The 27,689-nt window shown below is 41.9% G+C and overlaps 1 protein-coding gene across 1 annotated transcript; it reads right to left on the reverse strand.

Moving 5' to 3' along the window:
- Positions 1-208: 208 nt before the first annotated feature.
- On the reverse strand, positions 209-25,927 carry kctd7 (potassium channel tetramerization domain containing 7). Its single transcript, XM_090188515.1, has 8 exons — positions 25,770-25,927; positions 25,708-25,720; positions 19,319-19,456; positions 19,039-19,055; positions 17,274-17,379; positions 5,124-5,293; positions 4,751-4,929; positions 209-4,533 (listed from the first exon to the last, which is right to left on the reverse strand). The coding sequence occupies exons 1-8, from the start codon at positions 25,925-25,927 to the stop codon at positions 4,157-4,159; spliced, it is 1,158 nt and encodes a 385-aa protein (XP_090044641.1). The 3' UTR covers positions 209-4,156.
- Positions 25,928-27,689: the final 1,762 nt, after the last annotated feature.

Below are 27,689 nucleotides of genomic sequence, written 5' to 3' on the forward strand. Positions count from 1 at the left end.
GAATTTGACAAATGAGCCTGGTTTCAATGATAGATCAGCAACTTATCCCAGGTCTCCGTTCACATGTTTTCAATTGAGGAAACTGGAGTTATTTGGTAGGTTGCTTGGTTAATTTCATGGAAGTACTGTACTTGGCAACTTGAACCATTGGCACATTGCATGCATAACATTATCCAGCCCGGGAAGAAGAAAACACGACTACAGAGACTGATCATTTTATACAGACTAAGGCAAACTGTATTTGTACCTTGTTATAAAAACAAAAAATATGACTTAGTATTAGCACAATAGAGCATACCCTTACAACAAATAATGCAATATGTAAGTTAAAGCAAGATATTATTCTTGAAAAATTCGGCCACTGGTCAAGCTGTGCATTGTTTTTCCAACTTTCCCATGCCACGAGCAGCCTAGACATGGGCCAGCTATGGAATCTGCAAAAGACATTCACCAGCCAAGGGAGAAACTTCAATAAGGTGCAAGGAATGTCTAAGTTGTCTAAGTTGCCTAAAATACTGAAATAAATAAATACAATTGTATTCTAACCCCCAAACCATCCCTGCAATTCTATTTTAAAAGATTAAAGGCTCTATCTGTGACAAGCTTCATAAAAATTGACAAAATCCAATCAATTGACACCCAACAGTAAGAAAGTGGCAACTCTTAACACTTGTTGTCAATCACTCAGCCTAGTATCATAGAGTTAAACAGAATGAAAATAAAGTCACATTATCCAAGCCAAACTTAGAGACCTGTGTAACATGACATCAATAGCACAAAACAAGTAAAAAAATACTATCCACCTTGATCCACCTGACTGACACCCAGTAATAACATACTGTATTGTTTGGTCTGCCATAAAGCATTAATAGGCCTATACCAGAACAACCAAGCTGTCTGGACATACACTAATGTGTTATTTGTTCTGTTATAAAGCATTAATGGGCCTATAATGGAACAACCAAGCTGTCTGGACATACATTAATGTGTTGTCTGTTCTGTTATAAAGCATTAATGGGCCTATAATGGAAAAACCAAGCTGCCTGGACATACAGTAATGTGTTGTCTGTTCTGTTATAAAGCATTAATGGGCCTACAATGGAAAAACCAAGCTGCCTGGACATACAGTAATGTGTTTTCTGTTCTGTTATAAAGCATTAATTGGCCTATTCCCAGAAGAACCAAGCTGGACATACATTTACAACACTACATTACTGTATTTCATTCTGAAAACCAAGTCATGGATTCACAAACATTGCACATAATCATTTTGATCCTGAGCCCTCTAAAACAAGAACTTGTAGCCTACTCTATGAAAAGGTAATTGAATGGACATATCAATCTGACATCTGTATAAATCTAATATTAATTAACTAAACAACACGGGGAACAAAAAAGAAAACAGAACTAACCTACGGGGGAGGTGACAATAGTGTCACTGCAGTTGTCCTTGATTAGAAAATAATATTGTGTGGTTTCTTGGTTTAAGCTCCATGTAAGTGAAACAGTTGCCCTTAGGAAAAGGCACTTAAGCTGAATTTCTTTAATCCGTAGAAATACCATGTCATATAAAATGATCATATGAAACTTGAATGACTAATCTATGTCATGCTGCAAAAGAAGATGGAATTGTTGAAGCATATGTCAATATAATGGCAAATATACAGTATCATCAAAAATCTGCTAAATTCTCAACTCGAGACCATGGGACTATAAGGTTGTATCTGCAAAAACACGATTGAGATAATTGGTATTTAAAATACCACAATTCATGTTGTTAATTTCGAAAGAATACAAGATAAAATTGCTGATACCATTCAAACCAATGAGAGTTTGGAACTTTGAGTACTATATAGGTAGAGAACATTGAACAAGACTATGTCAAAAACTCAATTTAGACAAAAATCGAGATAGAACTTTATAGCTCGAACTGCTTCTAACGCCAAAGACCCAAAGATGGATGTCACCACATACATGGCAAAAGTATATGGACACCTGCTCGTCAAACACCTCATTCCAAAATCATGGGCATTAACATGGAGTTGGTCCCACCTTTGCTGCTATAACAGCCTCCACTCTTCTAGAAAGGCTTTCCACTAGATGTTGGAACATTGCTGCGGGGACTTGCTTCCATTCAGCCACAAGAGCATTAGTGAGGACGGGCACTGATGTTGGGCAATTGGGCCTGGCTCGATGTCGGCGTTCCAATTCATCCCAAAGGTGTTTGATAGGGTTGAGGTCAGGGCTCTGTGCAGGCCAAGTTCTTCCACACCAATCTCGACAAACCATTTCTGTATAGACTTTGCTTTGTGCAGGGGGCATTGTCATGCTGAAACAGGAATGGGCCGTCCCCAAACTGTTGCCACAAAGTTGGAAGCACAGAATTTTCTAGAATGTCATTGTACGCTATACATGAACATTTCCCCTTCACTGGAACTAAGGGGCTTAGCCCAAACCATGAAAAACAGCCCCAGACCATTATTCCTCCTCCACCAAACTTTACAGTTGGCACTATGCATTGCGGCAGGTAGCGTTCTCCTGGCAGCCGCCCAACCCATATGCATCCTTTAGACTGCCTGATGGTGAAGTGTGATTCATCCCTCCAGAGAACACGTTTCCACTGCTCCAGAGTCCAATGGTGGCGAGCTTTACACCACTCCAGCCAACGCTTGGCATTGCGCATGGTGATGATCTTAGGCTTGTGTGTGGCAACTCGGCCATGGAAACCCATTTCATGAAGCTCCTAACGAACAGTTCTTGTGCTAACGTTGCGTCCAGAGGAAGTTTGGAACTCGGTAGCGAGTGTTGCAACTGAGGACAGACGATTTTTACATGCTTCAGCATTCGGTGGTCCCGTTCTATGAGCTTGTGTGGCCTACCACTTGTTTCCACTTCACAATAACAGCACTTACAAGTTGACCGGGGCAGCTCTAGCAGGGCAGAAATTTGACAAAGTGACTTATTGGAAAGGTGGCATCCTATGATGGTTACGTTGAAAGTCACTGAGCTCTTCAGTACATGCCATTCTACTGCCAATGTTGGTCTATAGCGATTGCATGTCTGTGTGCTCGATTTTATACACCTGTCAGCAACGGGTGTGGCTGAAATGGCAGAATCCACTAATTTGAAGGTGTGTCCACATACTTTTGGCCATGTTGTGTATATGTCGTGTTCTTAGCTTTTTAAGTGTAAATTACTTTTAGCAGCACATTAAAAATGTTCCTTCATCTATAGAAACCCCTTCAGAGAGAAATTCTGGGGCAGTAAGATTTTACTTACAGGAAGCACATGCACCATTTTCAACTGCCAGATAAACATTTCCAGTTAAAAGAACATATGGGATCCATCAAGAGGAAACTGAAGTAAAATAACTTTGACCATGCCCCTTTAATCTATTTGATTTTCAACTCTCTAATTTCCTTTGGGTCTCTAAAACTGTAATGGTAAAAAAATAATGACTTTCCAAAGCCATGCTGATCACAGACTGTTTAGCAAAGATCGACACTTACTGGTGTCTCTAATCTAGGACTTCTAAATCTTTACGGGAGAGTAAGTGACAGAAAATATAATGTATAAATCAAAGACCAGCATCAGTAACAAAATATACATTTACATGTAGCTATATATATATACAGTACTTTAACAATATTTCCCCAGCTTGCATAATTGCATCCAGTTTCTCTCGCGACCAACAAAGTGGTTACCACAGAAACGCACAACGTAGAATGCATAACAGCATAAGTAGGAATGAAGACAAAGGGACAGACAACAATGGAATCACAATATGAGATTAACTTGACCCTTTTCTGAAAAACCTTGGCCGATCTACAAGGTTGGATGAGAACAAAAACTCCCAGAGTTTAACAAGTAAAAAATAAGAAGCAGCCAATGAGACCCTAGGTAAATACTGTTAAAAAATGTCAACACAAAGGAAACATTGGTCACAACTATTGAGTTAGGAAACAGAAGCACAAAAGCCAGACTCCCTCCTTTCTATAAACTCAGCACTTCATAGGTTTCAGTTCTTGAAAAGGGAGAATAACACTGACTACCCCTATTCTCGCTCATCCTGAGGGACCAGGAAGGAGATCAGTTGGCATAACACGACAGGAGTCCGCCTCACAACTCAGACAGCAAGATCTTTTGTCCTCCTGCTTTACCACCATGTGATCTTGAACTCGTAGATGGGCCTCTTGCAGTAGTAGTGGTTGATGAGATGTTTGTCACAGACACCGATGCATTGCTGGTCGGCGGTGATGCCACGCTCCGCCAGGTCACTGACGATGCAGTGGAGCAGGTCGTAAACGTCCGCCACCGCCTCCCAGGGCCCGAACGACACGTCCACCTCACAGTGGTGCTCGAACAGCTTGGCCTCACTCTCCGTGCGCTCAAAGCGCAACGAATTGAAGAGCGGCCGCTCGTACGGCGTGATGGGCATCTCCTCCTTGTACACGCAAATCTTCAGCTTGGCGAAGCGAGCCTTCCTCTGCATGGCCCGCAGTTTGGCAATCTCCACGATGCGCTCCAGATTATCTGGAAACAAAACAAGGGATAACTAACTTCACTCCAGATCTAACTTTTCTAAAGGAGTTAATTGACACATTTCTACTTTATTGAAGTATAAACTTTGAATATAGAAATAACTTCAATAGTCAATGTCACATAAACTTAAGCATGTTGTTGCGACATTACTATCTGTAATAAGGTTGACCCAGTTAGATTCAGTGTGTGAGATTATTGTGTTGGTTACCCTTGTAGTAGGGCAGGAGGTCGAGGAAGGCCTGGCGGACTTTCTCTCCTGTGAGTGGCTGAGTGTCCTCCAGGCTGTCCAACAGGGGACCAATAGCATAGTATTGGGCCTCCCTGTGTACCGACCTCACACGATCCCTCTGAGGTAGTTCACCCTCGCGCAGGAAGTTCAGGATGTCCCTATACAAGGGACATGCAAACACACAAACACACGTGTTGTTTTTTGTTAAAATTGCATCCACTATCCTCAATCTGTTCATTCAATGGCAGTTTCATGTCAAAAGTGTTGTAGAATAAGGGACTGCCATGCTCATTCACTATTATTAGAATGTAATAAGCATTTTTTTGCTGCTGGCTATTTAAAGAGAGCTCACCCGAAATATGCCCCATCCCGGTCAATGAAGAAGCGACCTTCAGCATCACGTGGGATGTGATGGCGTCCACTAAACATGGCGGCGAGCATGGTGTCCTCATAGCGCCGTAAAGTGGACAGGCGGGTGGTGAAGTAGGTCCCACCCACGTTGAGAGAAATAACCTCAGGAAACTACAGGTGATTGGGTAAAAATCAGGAAAAAGTGCATTATCCAATTTGGAAAATCTGTGCATAAAATACATGTATTTTTGTTAAAAAAATGTGTATATATTTAATTAATATTGCATTCTTGACACCATAATCATATTATTATTTAGTATTACTTTTGCATAGCATTAGAGCAATATTCCTGTGACATGTACAATAAATAATTATAATGTCATTGTCTTTTGTTTCCCTCTATTCCTCCTCTGCAGTTGCTCCACAGTAGCATAATAACACCAGCAATAACAGGATGGGATTACTGAGGATAATATACTAATCACAGGGCAGATCTTGACAGGACACATTGGGCCCAACAACACAAGTGACGGTCACTGGACATGACACTGTAGGCAAGGGTTTCCCTCGACACGAGTAAAGAAGGTCAATCCCAGCGAGGGACTGTGACAGATAATAACAGCCATGTGATAAGAGCCAATTGGGACAAGGAGCCAGCCCTCTGTGTGGGTGGTGAACCAATCAGGGTAAAGATCACACTGGAAGAAGAACTGCATGGTTTATGCATCTCTTGCCTATGGAGATTGATTCATGGCATATCATTTACAGAGGTGGAACGCGTGGGAAAGAAACGGTCGAAATAATGCTGAAATTCATAGACTAGGTGCAAAGATAAAGATGAGATTCTCAGCGATAGCGACGTTTGACAGTTCATATATCCATGGCCACCACTGCACTCACATCCTAAACCCATTTAATCCCCACAACGTTCCTAGAATAAACAACAACAAACGCCCATTTCGTCTTTACCTCTGGAGATGGAGATTCGTTAAAGGTGGTACGAAGAGACTTGCCTAGATTTAGGTTCGGTGCGGGGGTGGCTGGCTTTCGGAAATCATCCTCCGCAGAGTCCGAACTCGACATTGCATCGCCTGGTTTATCAATCTCATTTGCGGCCGAGAATACCACCATCACTCTCGGCTGAGGGAGCGCTCGCCTCTCCTGAGCGAACCTCCTTACCCGTGAAGGAGCCACGGGTAACGGGCTGGAGTTGTTGAAAGAGAGCGGCGGTCGTTCTCCGTTAGAAGCCTCGTCGGATCCATAATGCTGCATGCACACACACCAGGTCTGCGAGTGTGAGTCAGGTGAACTCAAACCAATCCAATCGCCAAGGATAAAGCACAATCCACGTTTTCTTGTGAGGGGACAACACTGTCATCAACCTAGGTTGGGACCTGTCAGTTGATAGGGACGGACACTTACAATATGGTATGAGCTAGTCTACCTTATCTACTTTTCTTGAACTCCTACTAACGCTCTCTGACATATTGCAATACGGTAGCTTGGAGAAGCCCACGTTGCGCACAGCGAGAACCTCAAACTGCTACGCCCACGGAACGTCTGTTCTGTGGGCTACTCTATCCTACAGTGGGTTGCTTAGCCTACGTTAAATTCGTAGCGTATATCCTTTCAAGGATTCATAAAATGCGTAAATTACGGTATACACAGAGACTAACCAATGGCAAACGTGATTTTATACAGAAAACAACACAAACCTTTAAAAATGTATTTGATATAGCCTACGAATAATATTAGCCCAACAAGAAATGTGTGTAGATCAAATGTTCCAGTCTCCAGATAGCTCGACAAATTATAAAATGCTGCTACAATGTAAACCTCATACTAACCGTGATATTATTCACAGTTCATATTGGCCTTGCATCACTAGGTTACTTAGCTATGGGTCTATAGTTACTTTTTGCTTAGGCCTACATTAGAGGCGCAGTCTTGGCCATAGACTTTACGTCTCAGATGGGTTGGACATTGCACCCGGTCTTTTAAATCGTGTATTTTTATTGTACATTTATGATTAAGCAATACTTTACTTAATTCAGGCTATAAAACGAGGCTAAATGTTCTTCTGCATTTTGCTAAATGTGTTAGATAGCCCTGTAATTTTTTTTAGAGGTCAATAAGCCTACAGCTCCGCATAAGCCAACTCTCCCTTGATTCTGTAGTGACAAGATGCACATTAGATAATGCAAATTCTGCATTTTTATCTGGCTTGTGTATTATTTAGCGGTCAGCTGTGTAGCCCACTTTCAGTTTCACATTCACTTGGCTTTTGCGCAAGTGTGTGCGCAAAATCATGAAATATGTACCGGCACTGTATGTAGGTCTTTGTGCGGTGCCGAAGGTTGCTGTCAGAAAAGTCTGTTTATTTTCTCAGCTTTAAATATTATAGTTATAGTATACAGGATACACTGATCTGCAATACACCTACGGATAAGGAACAATACAGTTTGCAGCCAGTATGGGCTACACGAGCGTAAAGATAATCAGGAAAGTTACATAATACTTTTGTTCTTCCTCTGCTGAGTGATGGCAGGTAAAAATACCGTGAAATAGTGTATCCGTGTCACATTGGATTGTCATAGGCCAGCAGAGCAGACAGTATTGTATCATGAGCAAGTTTGTTATTCTTCCTAACTAATTTCAAGAGGGCCCCTTTACTACAATGTATAAAGGCTATATGCGTTTACAAATATAGTATATATATTTATTTACCGGTTGAAAGGTGTGAGAACTGGGCCATAATAAATCTGCAAAACACCATGTACTCTCCTTACCCTCGTTTTATTCAGCCTCTGTCCAATTCTGTGTGTGTATTTGTGTTTAAAGTGGCATTTTGATGGCACAGAAATGACCAGGCATTTACAAAATGTATGTTAAATGGTAATTATACAAGAGCCTATGAATTAATTGTTTTGTTGAGATAAATTCAAATAAGCATCACTACGCACAGTTGATGTAATTGAAAGTAGGTCTACCCATTGCTACAGTGCTTTCGAAAATTATTCAGACCCCTTGACTTTTTCTATATTTTGTTACGTTACAGCCTTATTTTAATTTTTTAAAATTTTAAATCCTCAATCTACACACAATACCACGTAATGACAAAGCGAAAACAGGTTAAGACATTTTTGCAAATGTATTAAAAATAAAAAGCAGAAATACCTTATTCACATAAGTATTCAGACCCTTTGCTATGAGACTCGAAATTGAGCTTACTGCCAAAGGTGCTTCAACAAAGTACTGAGTAAAGGGTCTGAATACTTATGTAAAAGTGAAATTTCAGTAAACATGTTTTTATACATTTGCAAACATTTCTAAAAACCTGTTTTTGCTTTGTTATTATGGGCTATTGTCTGTACATTGATGAGGGAAAAAATGATTTAATCCATTTTAGAATAAGGCTGTAACAACAAAATGTGGAAAAAGTCAAGGGGTCTGAATACTTTCCCGAATACACTGAATAATTTACTGGTTAATACCAATTAAATGCAGTGTAAACAGGTCAAACCTAGCAGCTGCATGGAGTGAGGACCAAATTCATTGAAAATGCATCTACGGTCATTCTGGACCAACTGATGGATGACCTCTTGGAAGACAAGGTGCTGAACAATGGAGAGATAGAGGGGATAAAGGAGAAGTACAAGCAGAGGGCGGATAAGGCTCACCAACTTATAGTTGGTAGTGTGCGTAGGAAAGGCAACATAGCCAGTGAGATGTTTCTCATACGACTCCAGGAACGAGACAACAATGTCTACAGCGAGCTAGGCTTGACCCCCAGGTCTACCTAATAAGGATGAGAGAACAAGGTTAGTCTGACATTTGACCCCTCACTTGGGGAGAAACCAGAGAAACTTTGGCTGCAATATAGTTATTTTGACTTTTTATTTTTTATCTCCACAGGGTCCAACTCTTGTTCCTCTCCTGAAATACCTGAATGTGCCACCCAATACACAGAAGCTGTTACTTCACACATGCCTTTTGGCCAAGGATTCTTAATTAAATGTCTTGATTTACTGTATTTTCAAACAAATGAAATATCACAATTTTTCTACCAAAATGTTAGAATCTAATAAATACTTTTCTTTACTATTACGTATTGGACCATTTTGGCCCACATTCTAGCATCAAATATTAGATGAATAATGAAAGATATCTCAAACAAATCCAGAGATCAGTACCAGAGGGGCATATAGCCATATATATAGTGCATTCGGAAAGTATTCAGACCTCTTGACTTTAAAAATAACGTTACAGCCTTATTCTAAAATGGATTAAATAAAACATTTTCCTCATCTACACACAATACCATATACTGACGAAGTGAAAACAGGATTTTAGAAAATGTTGCAAATGTATAAATTAAAAACAGAAATACACAAGTATTCAGACCCTTTGCTAGGAGACTCAAAAGTGAGCTCAGGTGCATCCTGTTTCCATTGATCCTCCTTGAGATGTTTCTACAACTTGATTGGAGTCCACCTGTGGTAAATTCAATTGATTTGACATGATTTGGAAAGGCACATACCTATTTACATAAGGTCCCACAGTTGACAGTGCATGTCAGAGTAAAAACCAAGCCATGAGGTTGAAGGAATTGTCCATAGAGCTCCGAGACAGGATTGTGTCAAGGCACAGATCTGGGAAAGGGGACCAAAACATTTCTGCAGCATTGAAGGTTTCCAAGAACACAGTGGCCTCCATCATTCTTAAATGGAAGAAGTTTGGAACCACCAAGACTCTTCCTAGAGCTGGACCGGCATGCGAAACAGCAATCGGGGGAGAAGGGCTTTGGTCAGGGAGTTGACCAAGACCACTCTGACAGAGCTCCAGAGTACTTCTGTGGAGATGGAGAACCTTCCAGAAGAACAAACATCTCTGAAACACTCCACCAATCAGGCCTTTATGGTAAAGTGGGCAGACGGAAGCCACTCCTTAGTAAAGGCACATGACAGCCCGCTTGGAGTTTGCCAAAAGGCACCTAATGGACTCTGGCCATGAGAAACAAGATTCTTCTGATGAAACCAGGATTGAACTCTTGGGCCTGAATGCCAAGTGTCACATCTGGAGGAAACCTGGCACCATCCCTACAGTGAAGCATAGTGGTGGCAGCATCATGCTGTGGGGATGTTTTTCAGTGGCAGGGACTGGGAGACTTGACAGGATCGAGGGAAAGATGAACAGAGCAAAGTACAGAGAGCTCCTTGACGAAAACCTGCTCCAGAGTGCTCAGGACCTCAGACTGGGGCGAAGGTTTACCTTTCAACAGAACAACAACCCTAAGCACACAGCCAAGACAATGCAGGAGTAGCTTCGGGACAAGTCTCTGAATGTCATTGAGTGGTTGAACCCTATCTAACATTTCTGTAGAGACCTGAAAATAGCTGCACATCAACGCTCTCCATCCAACCTGACAGAGCTTGAGAGGATCTACAGACAAAATCTACAGAAAAACACCCAAAATACAGGTGTGCCAAGCTTTTAGTGTCATACCCAAGAAGACTCGAAGCTGTAATCGCTGCCAAAGGTGCTTCAACAAAGTACTGAGTAAAGGGTCTGAGTACTTATGTAAATGTGACAAAATCCCCCCCCCAAAAGTTATTTTGCTTTGTCATTATGCTGTATTGTATGTAGATTGATAAGGATCATTATTTTAAATCCATTTTAGAATAAGGCTGTAAAAAAGTCAAGGGGGCTGAATACTTTCCGAATACACTGTACATGCTAGCTGGAGCCCCAGACATGTCTGATTACAACGTCAGATCTACTCCTTGGATCTTTGACAAGAGGAAACATTCTCCAGTCTTACTGATGAATGATGCTCATTAATGCAGAACCATTAGGCTAGAAGTAGACAGTATGAGGGAAGCCACGCTAACAAAGAACTTCCCCTGCTTCCCCTCACTCCTATTCATAATTGACACAAACATGCTTTTTGCAGAGGAAAAACATAATCCAGCCTTAGAACCCAGATTCTCCTGGCTAGTGGAATTGATTGAATAGCATCATCAGCGTGTGCAGTGAAGTTGGTTGAGGCTGATCCCGCCAGAGGACTGCTGGGTGCAGTACAGTGACGATGCACTGGTGGATTCCCCACCAAGGCCTTCTGTTTTTTTGTTGACCTAATTATTCAGTGCAGACAACATCTCTATTACAAGGAAATGTTCCCCTGTGTTCCTAGCCAGATGGAACATACTGTTTTAAAGAGGTGACAGGAAGTGTATCAAAATATGGAACAGAAATTAAATAATTAACACTTTAGTAAAAATTATATACCGGTGGTGCCCGAAATTGACACTCCTGATAAAGATGAGCAAAACAGTCTGTGTAAAATAAATAATTAAAATACTGAGCTATATTGTACGTGGCCAACAAGCTCTATTTTTCTGTAATCTGACCATAGCACTGGTTCCAATCCAAGTACCAATGCTGTTTAGAGAACTCCAGGCGTTTACATTTGTTGTATGATATGAAAATAGAGCTCTTTGGCAGCCCTTTGGCCCTGCAAACCAGTGGTGGGTTTGACGTAGAAATAAGGACACATAAGCTGAAAAGAACCCCATACCTACTGTAAATATGGTGGTGGACCTTTGATGTTATGGGGCTATTTTGCTTCCACTGGTCCCTAGCCCTCACCCTCTGATCCAACAGGTCCCAGACGTGCTCAATGGGATTGAGATCCCGGGCTCTTCGCTGGCCATGGCAGGACACTGAACACTGGCTTTCCTGTCTTGCAGGAAATCATGCACAGAACGAGTAGTATGGCTGGTGGCATTCTCATGTCAGGATGAGCCTGCAGGAAGGGTACCACATGACAGAGGAGGATGTCTTCCCTGTAACGCAGTGTTGAGATTGCCTGCAATGACAACAAGTTCAGTTTGATGATGCTGTGACACACCGCCCCAGACCATGATGGACCCTCCACCTCCAAATCGATCCTGCTCCAGCGTACAGGCCTTGGTGTAACTCTCATTCCTTCGACGATGAACGCGAATCCGACCATCACCCCTGGTGAGACAAAACCGTGACTCGTCAGTGAAGACAAAAAGAGCACTTTTTGCCAGTCCTGTCTGGTCCAGCGACGGGTTTGTGCCCATAGGCAACGTTGTTGCCGGTGATGTCTGGTGAGGACCTGCCTTACAACGGGCCTACAAGCCCTCAGTCCAGCCTCTCTCAGCCTAGTGCGGACAGTCTCTGAGCACTGACGGAGGGATGTGTGTTCCTGGTGTAACTCGGACAGGTACAGGATGGCAACAACAACTGTCCTGCAGGTGTGATGTTCGGATGTACCGATCCTATGCAGGTGTTGTTATACGTGGTCTGCCACTGCGAGGACTGTCAGCTGTCCGTACAATCTCCCTGTAGCGCTGTCTTTGGCGTCTCACAGTACGGACATTGCAATTTATTGCCCTGGCCAGATCTGCAGCCCTCATGCCTCCTTGCAGCATGCCTAAGGCACGCTCACGCAGATAAGCAGGGACCCTGGGCATCTTTCTTTTGGTGTTTTTCAGAGTCAGTAGAAAGGACACTAAAGAGGCCTAAGTTTTCGTAACTATGACCTTAATTGCCTCCCATCTGTAAGCTGTTAGTGTCTTAATGACAGTTCCATGTTCATTAATTGTTTATGGTTCATTGAACAAGCATGAGAAACAGTGTTCAAACCCTTTACAATGTAGATTTGTGAAGTTACTTGGATTTTTACAAATTATCTTTGAAAGACAGGGTCCTGAAAAAGGGGTGTTTATTTTTTTGCTGCGTTTGTGATATAAGTGCATTGTAACGTAAAATATGACCAACACAAATGACTTTTTAGCTTTATGCATTAACATGTTTCATGTGAATTTAACTGAACTTGTTTTTAAATCATCTTTATCGCAAATATGATTCCCTTTTGAATTTTAAGGGGAACCCTTTTAATCTTTGAATCAGATAATAAAAGCCCTCATGTTTCACATAACATACTGGCAGCGTACATGCACAGTGATTAATGTGAACACCACAGTGTCAGTTCACTGTGTGATTAATGTGAACACCACAGTGTCAGTTCACAGCATGCCCTAATGAAAAATGTTAACTTCAAAGACAGAGTTAACGCCCTAGAAAAATAATTCCTCTATGGTTGACAAACAGTGACAAAACAGGTCTAACTCGAATGCTGCTTTCTATTTTCTCATCTGATTGCACCTCGTGAACAGCAACAGACAAATGATTTTCAGGCAAGTCATTACTCTGTCAGCTATTATCTTCACTAGCATATAAACAAATGCAATCTTCTTGTCTAGGCCTACTACTGTTATTAGCCTACTCTGGGCCCTAAAGGCCACATTTACTGAGTGATTTTTTTCAGTTAAGGATAACAGACAAAAGACAAAAGCTAAAACATGCCTTAATTTACAATTACAATAATAACCTATTGCTTCAAATCTATTGCTAAAATAAGCTACCTGCTGCCTTTGGTGACGCAGGTAGCCTAGCGGTTAGAGAGTCCAAATCCTGGGTCAGACGGGAAAAATCTGTCAGGAAGTAAGATCTCATTGCCTGCCGTTGTGCCCCTTGAGCAAGAGACTTAACCCCCCACAACTACAGCTCCCCAGGCGCCCAGTGTGGCAGCCCCCCACACCTCTCCAAAACCTGTATGTGTATGTGTGTCTTTCGGAGGGGTTGGATTAAAATGGAAGCTCAATTTCCGTTGGACCTTGTGTGCAATTGATCAATAAAAGTGATCTTAATTTAAATCACTTAAAAATCTATTATGAATTTTCTACTTTGTGTGTTATTCCTTCTGATGCAAACATTGCACCTACTATGTCTGTAGTCAATGACAACTACAGCATCTTTTCACAGTTTCTCTCCCAACCCTGTACCAGGGTACCTTCTCCCTTACAATTGCAGAGCTATATAAAGACTAGCTGAACACAAGGAAGATATCCAGTGTGTTACAGAGGGAGAAAAAGAACAAACAGGTCACAGTGAGTTATTCCCACAGTTCCCATGGCTGCCGGGAGCGGAACTGAGGAGTGATAGCACAATGACAACCAAGTGTCAGTGAAAGTGTGTGTGTGTGTGGCACGCACGCACGCACGCACGCACGCACGCACACACACACACACACACACACATTTTTTTGGGGGGGGGGGTTGTATCATTTGATTTACACAACATGCCTACCACTTTGAAAAGTCACAATAAAAAATATTTTTCAACAAACAAGAAATTAGACAAAAAAACGGAAAACTTGAGTGTGCATAACTATTCCCCCTCCCAAAATCAATACTTTCAGGTATGTCTCTATAAGCTTGGCACATCTAGCCACTGGGACTTTTGCCATTCTTCAAGGCAAAACTGCTCCAGCTCCTTCAAGTTGGATGGGTTCCTGCTCGTGTACAGCAATCTTTAAGTCAAACCACAGATTCTCAATTGGATTGAGGTCTGGGCTTTGACTAGGCCATTCTAAGACATTCAAATGTTTCCCCATAAACCACTTGAGTGTTGCTTTAGCAGTATGCTTAGTGTCATTGTCTTTCTGGAAGGTGAACCTCCGTCCCAGTCTTAAATCTCTAGAAGACTGAAACAGGTTTCCCCTCAAGAATTTCCCTGTATTTAGCGCCATCCATCATTCCTTCAATTCTGACCAGTTTCCCAGTCCCTGCCGATGAAAAACATCCCCACAGCAGGATGGTGTTTTCGGGTTAATGGGAGGTGTTGGGTTTGCGCCATACAGTGTTTTCCTTGATGGCCAAAAAGCTAAATTTTAGTCTCATCTGACCAGAGTACCTTCTTCCATATGTTTGTGGAGTCTCCCACATGCCTTTTGGTGACCACCAAATGTATTTGCTTATTTTTTCTTTAAGCAATGGCTTTTTTTCTGGCCACTCTTCTGTAAAGCCCAGCTCTGTGGAGTGTATGGCTTAAAGTGGTCCTATGGACAGGTACTCCAATCTCCGCTGTGGAGCTTTACAGCTCCTTCAAGGTTATCTTTGGTCTCTTTGTTGCCTCTCTGTTTGAGGGTGTTTGTGTGTGTGTGTATGTATGTGTCTTAGGGTGTTTGTGTGTGCGCATGTGTCTGAAGGTGTTTGTGTGTGTGTGTGTGTGTGTGTGTGTGTCTGAGGGTGTTTGTGTGTGTGTGTATATATATGTGTCTGAGGGTGTTTGTGTGTGTGTGTGTGTGTATACAGTGGGGCAAAAAAGTATTTAGTCAGCCACAAATTGTGCAAGTTCTCCCACTTAAAAAGATGAGAGAGGCCTGTAATTTTCATCATAGGTACACTTCAACTATGACAGACAAAATGAGAAGGAAAAAAAATCCAGAAATCACATTGTAGGATTTTTAATGAATTTATTTGCAAATGATGGTGGAAAATAAATATTTGTTATTGTCAGAACTACTACTAACCATATTACAAACACAGTTATGTGCAACAGGTAAATCACACACATGGGCATGCTTATACTGACAAAGCTAGGAAATACACACATGCAACAACATTTCCCAGCTTTAGGCACACAGATGCATTTCGAAAGTATTTGAAAGTATTGGAATAGGGTTTTATTCCCTATATGTGAGCTCTGTATTGGAGTCATTCTTTAATTGCCTGTTTTAAATTGGGACTTCTCTCAACCTTGACTTGTAGTATTTCATCTGACCAAGTGGTGGCAATATTGTACAATGTACAGGCTGCCATTCAGGAAGGGGTCTGATGAAGTTGCCCCGGGCCTATACGCTGGCCTTAGGTCAGTTACGCCTTTTACTTCAGATAGTAATGGTCAGGAATTAGAGTGTAAGCTGATCCTAGACCTGCACCTATGTAGATATAGCCCAGCAGAGAGCAGTAGGCTTGATGCATGCTGTTCTGTCACAGCAGCAATGATGAAGGTAGAGGACCTCAATGAGAGCAGGTCACATAAGGTCATGCATGGTTTGCCTGGGTTGAAAATGCAAGTAAACATAGTTTGTGCATCTTTTTTTGTGACAGTTTAATTTACCCACCTATAACACTACATATTAATTTTTTTTTGCTACTGGAGATAAACAAAACAGAAAGGGTGAAATGAATTAGTAACTTTTTCCACAGAGGTCTCTAGAGATTAACTGACGTCAATACGTGACATATTCGCTTTGACCGTGCGTTTATGAGTCCAATGTTTAGTCTGGTTTGGAGCTGGAAGAGGGCTGACCAGTATGAAGAGACAGGCACGGTTCCCCATCGCACAGACAACTGTAAAAGCATTACTTCTGTGTGAGTTGGGTCTTCCATCCCATCCTGTACTGTGGCTGTTCATTATACATCTAAAATGTTATGTATGCTTTGCATACAGACTGATCACTAGAAAAAGACAGCGATTTCGGATGTTTGAAAAGGTCCCGAAAACAACGATTTATGCCTTCCTCTGCTCTCACCAACAACAAAAAATGAAAAGGATTACCCAGTACAGGGAGTGAACTCGTGATGTTCGGTTCCAGAACACGCTACTTAGACCACTGGGCTACGAAAGTGCTCTAAGCAAGCCGTGAGAATATTTATGATACCTCATGGTAATAGGGGCGGCAGGGTTGCCTAGTGGTTAGAGTGTTGGACTAGTAACCGGAAGGTTTCAAGTTCAAACCCCCCGAGCTGACAAGGTCCAAATCTGTCGTTCTGCCCCTGAACAGGCAGTCAACCCACTGTTCCTAGGCAGTCATTGAAAATAATAATTTATTCTTAACGGACTTGCCTAGTTAAATAAAGGCTTTTAAAAAATAGCGTTGTTTTGAATTATTTTGTTTTAAGCCTTCCCCAAACCACAGCCTTAACCACGCCGGAACGAACCCTGTAACCACGCGGAATTAACGCTTTAAAAAAAAATAGACGTTCATCCATAATAGGTCGAATTTTGAAGGGAAACTATGATATCTTGTTAATGTGTGACACAATCTTCTCATTGAACCACTGAAGGGAGAAAGGGGGACCCTATGGGCCTGAGTCACATACCTGTCACCCTATCTTTACATTGGGAATGACATGCACATCAGACCATGACACCTCCCATCAACTTACCTGACATCAACATCATGCAACATGAAGCCACGTCATGCAATGTTAAACGACATCTAACGACACAATACTCACATCAGGTCACATTGAGTTAGTATTTGACTTACCCTCCTTGCTTTACTCTGGTAGTTTACTGCCTTCTTGGTGTCAGACACGGCCCTCTCTACATAGTCTACTGAGTGCTCCATGTTGTACTCTGTACAGGCTATCCCCCTGGTGGTGTGGGGGGGGGGGGGGGGGGGGGGGAGAGAGAAACAAACAAACACCATTGTAAATACAACCCATATTTATTTTCCCTTGTGTACTTTAACCATTTGTACATTGTTACAACACTGTATTTATACATAATATGACATTTGTAATGTCTTTATTGTTTTGAAACTTCTGTATGTGAAATGTTTACGGTTAATTTTTATTTCACTTTTGTATATTATCTACCTTACTTGCTTTGGCAATGTTAAAACACATGTTTCCCATGCCAATAAAGCCCATTAGAGAGAGAGAGAGAGAGAGAGAGAGAGAGAGAGAGAGAGAGAGATTGTTGTAGGTTGTTGGATTCTAGGTTAAACTTGGAACATTGCTATCCTAGAGACATTATACATCAGAAGTAAGACTATAGTATCTGAGGGGTGATAGAGACTGGTTTTTACATCAGAAGTTAATTAGTATTTTTTAGGAGCTAGATGGCTTTGGAATGTGCTGCGTAGACAGGAGGCAGGGACAGGATTGCTATAGGTGATACGGGTGGAGATCTTTGGATTAGACATCAAGGGGGTTGAGGTCAGGTCAGAACCTCTTGAGACTAGGGGGCAGTATTTTAATGTTTGGATGAAAAACGTACCCAAATGAAACGGCCTATTTCTCAGGCACAGAAACTAGAATATGCATATAATTGTCAGATTAGGATAGAAAACACTCTAACGTTTCCAAACTGTAAAAATATTGTCTGTGAGTATATAACAGAACTGATATTGCAGGCGAAAACCTGAGGAAAATCCAACCAGGAAGTGCTGTTTTCCTGAAACCTCTCTGTTCCATTGCATGCCTTCCCTCCATTTAAAGGGATATCAACTAGATTCCTTTCCCTGTGGCTTACACATGGTGTGAACAGTCTTTAGACATAGTTTCAGGCTTTTATTCTGAAATATTAGTGAGAATGATCACATCGCTTCAGTGGATAGCTGGGTGTCCTTAGATTTTTGCATGTGCGAGCAGCTTGGAGCAGACCTTTTCTCTCTCTCTCCTATTGAAAAAGCTACCGTCCGGTTGAAACATTTTCGATTATTTATTGTAAAAACAACCTGAGGATTGACTCTAAAAAACGTTTGACATGTTTCTACGAACTTTACGGATACTATTTGGAATTTCCGTCTGCCATTCGTGACCTGCACGAGCCTGTGGATTACTGAACAAAACACGCCAACCAAATGGAGGTTTTTGGATATAAAAATAATCTTTATCGAACAAAACAAACATTTATTGTGTAACTAGGAGTCTTGTGAGTGCAAACATCCGAAGATCATCAAAGGTAAGCGATTAATTTTATTGCTTTTCTGACTTTCGTGACCAATCTACTTTGCTGCTAGCTGTTTGTAATGTTTTGTCTGCTGAGAGAGCTGTCCTAACAAACGCTTGGTTTGCTTTCACTGTAAAGATTTTTTTTCTTCATCTGACACACCAGGTGGATTAACAACAAGCTAAGCTGTGTTTTGGTATATTGCACTTGTGATTTCATGAAAATTAAATATTTTTAGTAATTCCATTTTTTTTATTTGAATTTGGCGCTCTGCAATTCAGCGGATGTTGACAAAAATGATCCCGCTAAAGGGATGGATGCGCCAAGAAGTTAAGGGAGAAACAATGGTTTATTACCCTATTACTTCGTCTTCCTGCCGAACCATAAAATATGTAAGGATTGGAGAGAAGGAGGAGTGCCTAAATTGGAGTATATATACACACTTGTGGTGGTGGAAACATGTTTTGTCTCAACGCAGCTGTATTGACCCTCTGGGGAAAACTAAACTTGGTTAAGCTTTCATAATGTCCGTTGAGTTTTCTACTCTCAGAATTAGATCCTAACAGCGTTTTCTAATTGGTATGTGTGTAGTCTTCATTTTCGTGTGTTAGCCAGTCAGTGTGTATAGAGTCCTACCTGGCTCTCCACCAGCATGGCCATATCCATGAACATGTCATGAAGTTCTCTGATGCTGTTCTCCAGCTTGATGATCTCAGTGTGTCTCGTCTCAATCTCATTCATGGCCTGCTGGGTGATGTTGGAGTCCATGATGATCTAGAAGAGACACAGTTTATGTGTCATCACACACTCATACCCACTTAAGTTCTCCCCCTTGTAGGTGTGGCATACTCAGTTGGAATGCCACACCTCGCCAACAGAGAGATGTCTTGTCTTCTAGATATCTGGTCTTCTATTGTGTATGATTTTCTCAGAACATTTTATGTAATTGCCTGTGTATTGGCTCGTTGCGTGTGTGTGTGGTCACTCACTCACACAGCTAACTAAGTAAAAAGTTCAACATGTTGGCCACCCAACACAGACACACACACCCACACAATTTAACGAACACACACATCCCCCAACACAGTGTTATATCTCATTTTCCTTCTCCCAAGACATGTCGATGGGCTGCCTACAAGGTGGCGTGGGCCTGTCATTGTGACAGGCTAAAGGAGCCTTCTCAGGGCTGCTGTGTGTGCGCGCGCACACTCTCTCGTCACTAATCACAATGGCAGAGAGTGGGCGCCCACAACGCCATCAAGGCAAATGGGCTGGGGAGGTGAGGTGCAGATAGAAAGAGAGCAAGAGAGAGAAAGAGGCGTCAGTGTAGGATTAATCACAGGCTAGTCTCTCATCTGCCTGTTTCTATCTCTGCCTTTTTCCATCTTTGCCGAACCCAGTCCCTGATGGGAGACCCACGCAGCCTGTTCCAACGGCAGTATGTCACAGATTTCCTGTTTGAAAAAGCTAAGATGGGACTGAAAAATCATATAATAGTTTATGAACTACCTTGGCGTAATGAGTTTATGGTGCCTCCTATTACCTATTAATAATACTTGCTATAAGCATTCATAAACATTTTTATATTATATATTCCTAATAGAATAGGACTTTGTCCATTGGTTAGAATGGAAATTTGCCTTTTCCTTTCCCAAAACACACACACGTTGAGAGGCAGAAGGTCAGCAGCAGTGCAGCATCCCTAGATGGAGAGGAATTGTGTGCAAAAAGTGCCTTACTCAAGGGCACAACGGCAGGAAATGATACATGGAATTAGCTGCCAATTCAGTTCCATTCCTATATTTGTGTTGCCTGGGTCTTGTGTGCAATTAAGTGGCTTGCTCAAGGTCCGCCTCTCTAACCTCTAGGCTACTGCCACCCAAATGCATAAGTTAACAGCATCACTATTTGAAATAAAGTATGCACACGCAACATTGCTTCCCTGTCGTTCCACAGATTTCCTATGCCTGCTAGCAAGAAGCAGAAATGTGTTCGGGATATATTGTGCATTTTTTGGCAATCGGGGGGCCTAATCCACTCTTCCTTCCAGGGGAAAATGTATATTTCAAGTCTGTAACCTTAGTGACCGACCCTGTGATTCAATTGCTGTCTGAGTGCTGTGGCAGATAAATGGTGAAGCTTTACAGTGGGGTGATCATCTACTGGCAGCTAGTGACAACAATTCATCAGAGTGCTGGAAAAAGGCCACACCATGCGATGGCCACACAGATGCGTACAAAGACACACACTTGTGCTGGCACGCATACACACATACAGACATAAGGCCTGAAATAAGACCTCTGCCTCCCTCCCAGTGTCCTTCTGTCCTCCCACTTTTGAATCCATCAAACCTGAGCCATTGCCATACCCAATAACAGTGGCTCTCTCTTTCCACTGCGTATTCGGACCATGTGCAGCACTTCTTCAAGAAAGGCTGAACAACTCACGTCGCCGGTTTGGCAAATTTGTCAATTTATAAACCTAAAGGTTTAGGAGGGTGCGAGTAGTGACATTATTATATTTTTTCCAACATGTTGATCTGCAAGTCCTAACCTCTTGGTCCGGCTAAGTTATGAGTGCACCCTTTCACTAATTGCCATTAGGGGTAGTGAGTGTCATGAATGACTCATTCCTGATTGGCAAGGACAAAGTAACACATTCCATGGCAACCCATATAGCTATGTCCGTGTTATAGCTATGGCTGTGTAATGGCTGTGTATGACTGTGCAGTGTGTGTGGAGGTTCAGTTGTAGGGTTTCCGTTTACTGCTCCGCCTGGTTCAATATTGACTCAGCGCCACAAGCACTTCCTGGCTGCAGCACACCTGCGGCTCACCTGGGAGCCATGAACACACACACACACACACACACACACACACACTTGAAACACAGGCTAGCAATTGCATATCTTCTTGAGACAAACGAACAAACACATTTGGACAGTTTGATTCATATGAAGTTGTAAATATCAATACACGTTCATGTTAGGCGGCCACAGCAACAGCATGGGCTCCCGAGTGGCGCAACGGTCTAAGGTACTGCATCTCAGCGCAAGAGGTGTCACTCCTGTCCCTGGTTCAAATCCAGGCTGTATCACATATGGCCGTGATTGGGAGTCGCAAAGGGCGGCGCACAATTGGACCAGCATGCCTAGTTAAATAAAGGTTACATCAAAATAAATAATCCATAACACCATGATGTGTTTAAGGTGAAGGACCAAGGCCCAATAAAAAGAGAGGATAATTATTTAACCACAAGAGTTGGAGAACCCAAGAGGAGCTGGTCTCTACATCTCTAATAATTTCATTCAATTTCTCCCCATTCTGCTTCACGTCATTTGCTATGTGTGTCATCTCCTCACTACTGTATCTGGAGCTGAAATTACAGTGCGACAGAGAATACCGAAAACATTTTTCTATGATAGCTCCAAGGTTTATTAAACGCAGTCTAAACTGCATGAGTGAGTGGAGAAATTAATTTCAACAAGAATATTAAAATAAAAGACTGAAATGATGTCGTCGGCCTCCTCACATTGTTTACTTCCCATGAAGGCTTTCTAAACTAACCGGATCAATGTCTGGAGAGTTGGCTTGATTTCTCAATTTTACACGTCACCAAATCGGTTGTCCTGTTGAAAGTTGACTACACAGCCCTAAAGTTTACATTATCCACCTGCCTTCTATTAAGCATTATACATTTCCTCAAATTATGGATGTGGACAGATCAATTCTACATAAATATATGCTAATAAATTAGCATACAGTTACACCTCAACCAAACATTAGGAATTGCACCCCCATAAAAACATTCTGCAGCGTCACACAATAGAATACATTTGAGTCTTATGAAGTCGTTCTAAAGTTAATCACAATGCTTTATTAAGACGTGTAATAGACTACTGAGAGAGTATTGTGATATTATGCAACCTAATCCAGTGACTGTCATGAATTTTGGGTTGACAATTATGATATTTTAGTTATTTTGCAGTCAATTTTATATTTTTTTGTTCAATAGAGAGAGAAAAAAAATACATCTTCCTTCTGTTTGCTAATATTATATACAGTGCCTTGCGAAAGTATTCGGCCCCCTTGAACTTTGCGACCTTTTGCCACATTTCAGGCTTCAAACATAAAGATATAAAACTGTATTTTTTTGTGAAGAATCAACAACAAGTGGGACACAATCATGAAGTGGAACGACATTTATTGGATATTTCAAACTTTTTTAACAAATCAAAAACTGAAAAATTGGGCGTGCAAAATTATTCAGCCCCTTTACTTTCAGTGCAGCAAACTCTCTCCAGAAGTTCAGTGAGGATCTCTGAATGATCCAATGTTGACCTAAATGACTAATGATGATAAATACAATCCACCTGTGTGTAATCAAGTCTCCGTATCAATGCACCTGCACTGTGATAGTCTCAGAGGTCCGTTAAAAGCGCAGAGAGCATCATGAAGAACAAGTAACACACCAGGCAGGTCAGAGATACTGTTGTGAAGAAGTTTAAAGCCGGATTTGGATACCAAAAGATTTCCCAAGCTTCAAACATCCCAAGGAGCACTGTGCAAGCGATAATATTGAAATGGAAGGAGTATCAGACCACTGCAAATCTACCAAGACCTGGCCGTCCCTCTAAACTTTCAGCTCATACAAGGAGAAGACTGATCAGAGATGCAGCCAAGAGGCCCATGATCATTCTGGATGAACTGCAGAGATCTACAGCTGAGGTGGGAGACTCTGTCCATAGGACAACAATCAGTCGTATATTGCACAAATCTGGCCTTTATGGAAGAGTGGCAAGAAGAATGCCATTTCTTAAAGATATCCATAAAAAGTGTCATTCAAAGTTTGCCACAAGCCACCTGGGAGACACACCAAACATGTGGAAGAAGGTGCTCTGGTCAGATGAAACCAAAATTGAACTTTTTTGGCAACAATGCAAAACGTTATGTTTGGCGTAAAAGCAACACAGCTGAACACATCATCCCCACTGTCAAACATGGTGGTGGCAGCATCATGGTTTGGGCCTGCTTTTCTTCAGCAGGGACAGGGAAGATGGTTAAAATTGATGGGAAGATGGATGGAGCCAAATACAGGACCATTCTGGAAGAAAACCTGATGGAGTCTGCAAAAGACCTGAGACTGGGACGGAGATGTGTCTTCCAACAAGACAATGATCCAAAACATAAAGCAAAATCTACAATGGAATGGTTCAAAAATAAACATATCCAGGTGTTAGAATGGCCAAGTCGAAGTCCAGACCTGAATCCAATCGAGAATCTGTGGAAAGAACTGAAAACTGCTGTTCACAAATGCTCTCCATCCAACCTCACTGAGCTCGAGCTGTTTTGCAAGGAGGAATGGGAAAACATTTCAGTCTCTCGATGTGCAAAACTGATAGAGACATACCCCAAGCGACTTACAGCTGTAATCGCAGCAAAAGGTGGCGCTACAAAGTATTAACTTAAGAGGGCTGAATAATTTTGCACGCCCAATTTGTCAGTTTTTGATTTGTTAAAAAAGTTTGAAATATCCAATAAATGTCGTTCCACTTCATGATTGTGTCCCACTTGTTGTTGATTCTTCACAAAAAAATACAGTTTTATATCTTTATGTTTGAAGCCTGAAATGTGGCAAAAGGTCGCAAAGTTCAAGGGGGTCGAATACTTTCGCAAGGCACTGTATAGGCCTAATTCAACTAGTGCTAATTCACCACCTGAAGAAGTGGAAACTCAAAACACTAGACTAACTATAATTAAACTCAGCAAAAAAAGAAACGTCCTCTCACTGTCAACTGCGTTTATTTTCATCAAACTTAACATATGTAAATATTTGTATGAACACAAGATTCAACAGACATAAACTGAACAAATTCAACAGACATGTGACTTTTTTTTTTTTTTTTTTTTTTTTAACCTTTATTTAACCAGGCAAGTCAGTTAAGAACAAATTCTTATTTTCAATGACGGCCTGGGAACAGTGGGTTAACTGCCTGTTCAGGGGCAGAACGACAGATTTGTACCTTGTCAGCTCGGGGGTTTGAACTCGCAATCTTCCGGTTACTAGTCCAACGCTCTAACCACTAGGCTACGCTGCCGCCCCGAAATTGAATAATTAGTCCCTGAACAAAGGGGGGGTCAAAATCAAAAGAACACCGACATTCCTATCTTGCAGGAAATCACGCACAGAACGAGCAGTATGGCTGTTGGCATTGTCTTGCTGGAGGGTCATGTCAGGATGAGCCTGCAGGAAGGGTACCGCATGAGGGAGGAGGATGTCGGTCCCTGTAACGCACAGCGATGAGATTGCTTGCAATGGCAGCAAGCTCAGTCCGATGATGCTGTGACACTCCGCCCCAGGCCATGACGGACCCTCCACCTCAATCCCGCTCCAGAGTACAGGCCTCGGTGTAACTCTCATTCCTTCGACAATAAACGCGAATCCGACCATCACCCCTGGTGAGACAAAACCGTGAAACCGTGTCCCTCTGGTCTCCCTGTAGCGCTGTCTTAGGCGTCTCATAGTACGGACATTGCAATTGCCCTGGTCACATCTGCAGTCCTCATGCCTCCTTGCAGCATGCCTAAGGCACGTTCACGCAGATGAGCAAGAACTCTGGGCATCTTTCTTTTGGTGTTTTTCAGAGTCAGTAGAAAGGCCTCTTTAGTGTCCTAAGTTTTCATAACTGTGATCTTAATTGCCTACCGTCTGTAAACTGTTAGTGTCTTAAAGACTGTTCCACAGGTGCATGTTCATTAATTGTTTATGGTTCATTGAACAAGCATGGGAAACAGTGTTTAAACCCTTTACAATGAGGATCTGTGAAGTTATTTGGATTTTCACAAATTATCTTTGAAAGACAGGGTCCTAAAAAAGGGACGTTTCTTTTTTTGCAGAGTTTACATGCGTTGGGGGAATAGTAGACAAATAAATAGACAAACAAAACTGGGCAAACAAAACCAAAACAAATCAACCCATTCATGCGGTGTGTAACTATGTAGTCTGTAATGTTATCATGCACAATACTGTAGCACAATTTCTGATAAGAGAATATCAGGAACACACAAACACTCACAGAGCACACTCACAGAGCACACTCACAGATCTCCAGTTGTCTCTGGATGCGGCCCTTGCAGCGTTCCTGGTAGTCCGACTGCGTGGTGTTGTATGCCGACATCACCTCCACAAACTTCCGAGACAACGTGGAATGCTGACAGAGAATAATGCAGGATGTTACATTGTCCATCAAGAGTTAATGCTTTCCAATAATAACTAGACTTATACATACAGTGCCTTGCGAAAGTATTCGGCCCCCTTGAACTTTGCGACCTTTTGCCACATTTCAGGCTTCAAACATAAAGATATAAAACTGTATTTTTTTGTGAAGAATCAACAACAAGTGGGACACAATCATGAAGTGGAACGACATTTATTGGATATTTCAAACTTTTTTAACAAATCAAAAACTGAAAAATTGGGCGTGCAAAATTATTCAGCCCCCTTAAGTTAATACTTTGTAGCGCCACCTTTTGCTGCGATTACAGCTGTAAGTCGCTTGGGGTACGTCTCTATCAGTTTTGCACATCGAGAGACTGAAATTTTTTCCCATTCTTCCTTGCAAAACAGCTCGAGCTCAGTGAGGTTGGATGGAGAGCATTTGTGAACAGCAGTTTTCAGTTCTTTCCACAGATTCTCGATTGGATTCAGGTCTGGACTTTGACTTGGCCATTCTAACACCTGGATATGTTTATTTTTGAACCATTCCATTGTAGATTTTGCTTTATGTTTTGGATCATTGTCTTGTTGGAAGACAAATCTCCGTCCCAGTCTCAGGTCTTTTGCAGGCTCCATCAGGTTTTCTTCCAGAATGGTCCTGTATTTGGCTCCATCCATCTTCCCATCAATTTTAACCATCTTCCCTGTCCCTGCTGAAGAAAAGCAGGCCCAAACCATGATGCTGCCACCACCATGTTTGACAGTGGGGATGGTGTGTTCAGCTGTGTTGCTTTTACGCCAAACATAACGTTTTGCATTGTTGCCAAAAAGTTCAATTTTGGTTTCATCTGACCAGGGCACCTTCTTCCACATGTTTGGTGTGTCTCCCAGGTGGCTTGTGGCAAACTTTAAACTACACTTTTTATGGATATCTTTAAGAAACGGCTTTCTTCTTGCCACTCTTCCATAAAGGCCAGATTTGTGCAATATACGACTGATTGTTGTCCTATGGACAGAGTCTCCCACCTCAGCTGTAGATCTCTGCAGTTCATCCAGAGTGATCATGGGCCTCTTGGCTGCATCTCTGATCAGTCTTCTCCTTGTATGAGCTGAAAGTTTAGAGGGACGGCCAGGTCTTGGTAGATTTGCAGTGGTCTGATACTCCTTCCATTTCAATATTATCGCTTGCACAGTGCTCCTTGGGATGTTTAAAGCTTGAGAAATATTTTTGTATCCAAATCCGGCTTTAAACTTCTTCACAACAGTATCTCGGACCTGCCTGGTGTGTTCCTTGTTTTTTATGATGCTCTCTGCGCTTTTAACGGACCTCTGAGACTATCACAGTGCAGGTGCATTTATACGGAGACTTGATTACACACAGGTGGATTGTATTTATCATCATTAGTCATTTAGGTCAACATTGGATCATTCAGAGATCCTCACTGAACTTCTGGAGAGAGTTTGCTGCACTGAAAGTAAAGGGGCTGAATAATTTTGCACGCCAAATTTTTCAGTTTTTGATTTGTTAAAAAAGTTTGAAATATCCAATAAATGTTGTTCCACTTCATGATTGTGTCCCACTTGTTGTTGATTCTTCACAAAAAATACAGTTTTATATCTTTATGTTTGAAGCCTGAAATGTGGCAAAAGGTCGCAAAGTTCAAGGGGGCCGAATACTTTCGCAAGGCACTGTACAGTACAACAGGGATGGCAACTCCGATCCTGAAAACTCCAGACTCAGTTTTGAAATTCCCTGCTATATACACACACCATAACCCACCTGTGTCTTAAGT

Source organism: Oncorhynchus mykiss, chromosome 10 (assembly GCF_057628025.1).
Source record: "Oncorhynchus mykiss isolate SJ-2025 chromosome 10, ASM5762802v1, whole genome shotgun sequence".
Lineage (NCBI taxonomy): Eukaryota > Metazoa > Chordata > Actinopteri > Salmoniformes > Salmonidae > Oncorhynchus > Oncorhynchus mykiss.